Source organism: Medicago sativa, chromosome 3 (assembly GCF_051527215.1).
Source record: "Medicago sativa cultivar Bolivia chromosome 3, Bolivia_mono, whole genome shotgun sequence".
Classification (NCBI taxonomy): domain Eukaryota; kingdom Viridiplantae; phylum Streptophyta; class Magnoliopsida; order Fabales; family Fabaceae; genus Medicago; species Medicago sativa.
In genome coordinates, this window is record NC_140751.1 from 91,681,055 (window position 1) to 91,686,857 (window position 5,803).

At 30.7% G+C, this 5,803-nt stretch overlaps 1 protein-coding gene and 1 pseudogene across 2 annotated transcripts; both read right to left on the minus strand.

The window, feature by feature from the left end:
- Nucleotides 1-517: 517 nt before the first annotated feature.
- On the minus strand, nucleotides 518-1,575 carry LOC146941925 (blue copper protein-like; annotated as a pseudogene). Its single transcript, XR_015032517.1, has 3 exons — nucleotides 1,409-1,575; nucleotides 1,154-1,305; nucleotides 518-1,020 (listed from the first exon to the last, which is right to left on the minus strand). The product of XR_015032517.1 is annotated as a blue copper protein-like (transcript).
- A 3,191-nt stretch (nucleotides 1,576-4,766) lies between these two features.
- On the minus strand, nucleotides 4,767-5,803 carry LOC146941926 (blue copper protein-like). Its single transcript, XM_085755791.1, has 2 exons — nucleotides 5,568-5,803; nucleotides 4,767-5,397 (listed from the first exon to the last, which is right to left on the minus strand). Exons 1-2 carry the CDS (start codon nucleotides 5,734-5,736, stop codon nucleotides 4,988-4,990), a joined length of 579 nt encoding a protein of 192 aa, XP_085611917.1. The 5' UTR covers nucleotides 5,737-5,803; the 3' UTR covers nucleotides 4,767-4,987.

Genomic DNA, 5,803 nt, shown 5'->3' on the forward strand with positions numbered 1-5,803 from the left:
ATACAACTTGGCCACAAATTTGGTACATATTTCTTCTTTAGGGAAATGAATGTTTCCATGACATTACTTTTTCGAATAAGTGATTCTTGGAATTTTCCATGAATTTTTGTGAAATTTTTTTCGTTTTTTTAATCATTTTTATTAATATTTTTATTTTTCAAGAATTTATTTCATTTTTATGTAATATTTTTTCGTTTTTTAAATTTTTTCATTATTTTTCATTTTTCCAGAATTTATTTCATTTTTTTGTAATATTTTTTCATTATTTTTTTCGTTTTTTAAAAAATCTGGAAAATTTGACATTATTTTTTTTCGAATTTTTTCATTATTTTAAAATTTTTTATTATTATTTTTTTCATTTATTTAATTTAAAAATTGATTTTCTGGATTTTTTTTTCATTTATTTAATTTAAAATCTGGAAATTTTTTATATATATTTTTTTATTTTTCCAGAATTTTTTATTATTTTTTTCATTTATTTTATTTTAAAATTGATTTTTTCGATTTTTAATTTTTTTAATTAATTAATTACACACGTGGCATGCCACGTATGCGTTGACTTGGTCAAAATTGACCAAAAGGACCAAATATGCAAAGGGGCTAAAACATAGGGGACCAAAATTGTAGTTTTCAAACTTAGGGGGTCAAAATCGCAACTTTTTGAAAGATAGGGGGCCAAAGTTGCACTTTAGCCTAGATAATATATCGAAAAGGAAAAGAAACTATGGAAGCACCGTCTTTGTCCTGCCTATATCTCATAAAATTATCTCACACCAATATATGACGGATAGAGATCCAGGAAGCAGTGAAAAAGAAAGCAACAATTGGTGAGATATTAGTGGTTGAAGATGCACTTTGTGTGGTAGGAGTAGTGGTGGTGGTTGTTGCGGCAGCGGTGCGATCGGAAGGTGAACCTTTCGTGGATGGTGATGGTGTTGCAGAAGGAGCGGCAGAAGAAGGATTAACCTTAAGAGAGAGTTTCATGCCAAATGTGCAATGTCTAGGAATAGCACATACTCCCTCCGGTCACTATTATAATCAAAAATTCACTTTTTAGATTCATTCAATGAATGATGTATGTGGTCTATATATGGACTACATACATCATTTATTGAATGAACCTAAAAAGTCAACTTTTGCTTATAATAGTGACCGGAGGGAGTATGAAGTAATGTGTTCCTGCTTTTTTTAGGGGAATGGTTGTGGCACCACTGCTGTCTGTATTAATTGAATTTCCAGCTGTGCATAATGTATAGTCACTTTCTTTAACTTCATCCACTGTGTGCCCAGCTACATAGTTGAACACTGTCATAGTAAAGTTACATACATTAGTTTTGTAAATTGTGATTGCAATTTAAAACTAAAAAAAAATGAAATTGATAAAAGTTCGTTAAATTATTATACTTACCGAGACTGTCACCAACTGCAAAGGTTTTGTCACTAGCCCATGTAGTGTAATCAGGACCAATTGTCCAACCTAAACCATCTCCAACAATGTGGGTTGTTGCCATAGTCGGCAATGCCATAGTGATTGCTAAAAAGAAGCATAAAACCAAAAGCGTTAGAGAAAGCCATTTTAATCAAGGAAGCTACGAGGATGTTGTTTGAGATAATTGGTTAGCTTTATGTAATTGCAAGCAAGAAGGGGATTGGGAGTTGTTAATATATTGCACGTAGAAAGAGATTTTTGAATTGGGGAAATCTAAAGTGAGAGGCAATTCAATAGACTTCTCTATATATAATGAAACTATGAAACAAATTAACTTTGATTCTCTATCTGTTTTTTTTCGTAACAAAGTAATTGATATTCTCTCTAACAAACTCTTTATGTTTCTCACACATTTTATATCTTTTCCATAACAAACAATTGATTTATTAATAATTTTATCTTTTTCCCATAACAAACAATTTATATTTAATAATAATTTATACTATTTATAAAGAAAATAACTCCTTTTAGCTTTTTTGGGCTGACTTTTTCTTTCCAAAAATGCCCTCAATTTTTAACACAAATAATACATGTAACAAATAGATAAGAATAAATTTAAATATTAAAAAAAATGTAACAAACACAATATATATATATATATATATATATATATATATATATATATATAATATGTTTGTTTTTTTCCTTTATCATTTAAACAATGTAACAAACTAAATAAGTATATTTATACATAGTTTTTCATTATCTCAATTATACCCTTAAATAACTTTTTCTATAATAAAGATTGTTGTTGGTGTCATTAAAAAATAATAATTTAGATTATATTTTTTTGTTATATTGTTGGTGTCATTGAAATAGATAATCATGGTTAGATTGGTTTGTTATAACTTGAAAGCAACAAACAATTATTTTTTTAGTTTTAAATAAAATCAAATTTTCATAAAAAAAAAAAATACCGTTCAAAATTTTCAAACATTTGTGAAATAAAAAGAGCGGAAGTACGGACACGTGAGTGCCCATCTTTTCGCTAGTAATAATAACATAATATAGCAAAATAGTTTTTTTTAGCTTTCCCTCAAAAATAAAAATTTCCAACAAACTCTTTTTGTTCACATTATAAATTTCCTTATCCAAATTTCCTTATATATATATTTTTTTTAAGTTTGTTACAATATGAAAGTCACAAATAGGGGTTGTTACAATTTAAAAGTCACAAATATGTGTACTAATAATTTTAATCAAAATCAAAATTTCATATAAAATACCTTTCATAATTTACATTTGTTAGCGCAATAAAAAGAGTAGAAAGACGGACATGTGAATGTCCACATGAATGTCTGTCTTTTTGCTAGTAGATATAATAAAATTATTTAAATAAAATATAATATAGATGTAAATTGTGGCCGGATGAATTATTGGTTTCCAATTATAATGTTATTGATGATTGACAAAACCTTGCAATAGGAATTCACCTATAATAGTCCAAGATTGTACGTTATGACTTATGATGGATTGCTAATGAAGAAGAGTGAAAGGCACCCATATGTCCTTTGCTTGCCCAATATTCAATTTTTTTGTTGCTACAAGACCCAATATTGAACCGATTAGGCAGTTTGTTTATTTTTTTTAGAGAGAACCGATTAGGCAGTTGTAAAGTGAGTAACTCGCTATTATAGTGTATAGTATTTTCAACTAGTGATTAGCCAATTAAGACGTTGTAAGTATATTATAACAAATCAACAATTTGTTAAAATTTTGTATAAAAAAAAACAATTTGTTAAAATAACAATCTATAATTATCTCACTTTACTCGCTTTAGATGAGCCAAATTTACTCTCAATCCCTAAGCTTTGTTTAGCAAGGACAAATTGCTAGCTTAGAGCATATAAGTTTGTATGATCAAAATGAAGTTGTGTCTTCTTTCACAAGTTTATAATGTTTTTGTCACAAGTTTATAATATTTTCTGTAGGTTACTTCATCATATTTATTAGTTTATTAGTTAATGCAACTATTGATGTGTGAACCGTTGTCAGCTTGCTTATTCACCCTTCGCTAATTTTTTAAAACAAAGCCTTAATCTATTGTAGGTGTGACAATTGGTACCCTTTAGACAACCCATTATAGTGCACATCGCCTTACTCGTGTTTATAAAAAATTCCACATACCCGAGCGTATATCTTCGTGGGCAACAAGCTTGTCATCATACCTTATAGGCATCTAAGCGCCCGTACTTATGTTCATTACCCGTACTTTAATAACACGCCCCTACCCACGCCCATACTCGTACAAACTTGCGGGTGATTATCCCAAGCTAATACTCATACCCAACAATTTGGGTATTTCTCGTCCATCCCTAATTGTTTATCTATGGAATTAATGCTAAATTCAGTTTTCGTACCTATATTCGTAAGGAAGAGTACGTGTTGATGTCTCGATGGAAATTTTACATTGGACGTGGCCCCATAATATGGCGCCTAATTGCATGATAATGGTTTAAATATGAATTCTTGCTTAGAACCTACTCCTAACGCGTTCCATATTTGCATGTTTAAAACGAATAAATATTAGTTAGACAGTTTCAATCATCAAAAAAAGAAAAAAGTTAGTGAAGGATTTCATTGCGTAGTTCTCGGTTATCATCCTAAAGAATCAATTCCTATATGGACATGGTGAATCTTTCTAAGCATCTATGTGATGAAATGTGATTAGATGCATTTCTAACAATAAATTACAAAAAAAAAAATCACATATAAATTAACTCTAAAATATATTTGTACTTGCACAACTAGTGGAGCTCTATACAAACAAAATGTGTCATTTTCCCTACCAAATTATCATTGGAAAAACGGATATAATGTTAACTAAAAGAACTAGAATGTACAATCAGTAAGGTAGTATTATTATCACTGTTAATATGGTTAACTTCCTAAGAGCTTTAGATGAAAGCTGGTGAAACCAATAACATAAAAAAATCAGGGGCAAAAACGGATATCATGCTAAGGTAATAGCTTCATCATCACTGTGTTAGTTGGATACAGTGGTTTTTGTTCTTCACCTAATAATCTTCTGTTTGAATTTGTAAGTTCAAGTAAAGTAATATGCGTACTTATTATTAGACCATGTTGAAAATTCAAATGAGTTTGGAGTTATATATTTGTTGAAAACGTATAGATAAAGGCATTCCACGAGAGAACATACTCAAATCTCAAATGCATTTTAGACATTATTTTAGGAAGATGCCATGTCATTTCCTTCATTGTGATAGGTTGTCAAGACCCACTACCACCTAAAAAAAATTGAATTGACCCAAAGAAGTAAAAAAACAAACAATCTCAGTAACCAATAATCATTCAAGCACAAAAATTAATTAAAACATGAAAACAATGCGACTTCCTAGATTACTAATTAATACTACAAGAGCCTCCATAAATCTGGATAGATCAAACAAGATTTAAAATTAATAGATAATAATGTGAAAAGGGAAAAGAAACCATGGAAGCACTGCCTCTGTCCTGACTATATCTCGGAAAATTATCTCACACCAATATATAACTGATCAAGATCCATGAAACAGTGAAAAATAAAGCAACAATTGGTGAGATACTAGTAGCTGAAGATGCACTTTGTGTGGAAGGAGTGGTGGTGGTGGAGGGTGTGGTGGTGGTTGCAGCAGGGGTGCCATCGGAAGGTGAACCTTTCCCTGATGGTGATGGTGTTGCAGAAGGAGCAGAAGCAGCACTAGAAGAAGCCTTAACCTTAACAGAAAGTTTCATGCCACCTGTGCAATGTCCAGGAACAGCACATATGAAGTAATGTGTTCCTGCTTTCTTGAGAGGGATGGTTGTGGCACCACTACTGTCTGTACTAATTGAATTTCCAGTTGTGCATGATTTATAGTCACTTTCTTTAACTTCATCCACTGTGTGTCCAGCACCATAGTTGAACACTGTCATAGTAAAGTTACATATATTAGATTTGTAAATTGTGGTTGCAATATAAAACTAAATGAATTATGAAATTGACAAAACTTCAATTAACTATTTTTCAGTTTACAATCTTTACATGCTTTCTTCTCATTAAGCTGTGTTTAACAAAGAAATAATTAATAATACTTACCAAGACTGTCACCAACCGCAAATGTTTTGTCACTAGCCCATGTGTTATAATCAGAACCAATTGCCCAACCTGATTTATCTCCAACGGTGTGGACAGTTGCAAGAGTTGGCAGTGCCATATTAATTGCTAAGAAGAAGCCTAAAATCAAAGAAGGATTAGAGAGTGCCATCTTAAGAGATAGTGAACGGAAAGCTGGAAAACAGATGGCTATGTTTTTTTTAAAGGAAGGAGGCTAT

What these genes read in the sequence shown, in the direction of transcription:
- LOC146941926 (XM_085755791.1), bottom strand. Translation starts at nt 5,736, where the DNA reads ATGGCACTCTCTAATCCTTCTTTGATTTTAGGCTTCTTCTTAGCAATT. An exon ending in TGCGGTTGGTGACAGTCTTG is followed by an intron (nt 5,398 to 5,567) that starts GTAAGTATTATT and finishes TTACTATGACAG; the next exon opens with TGTTCAACTATGGTGCTGGA.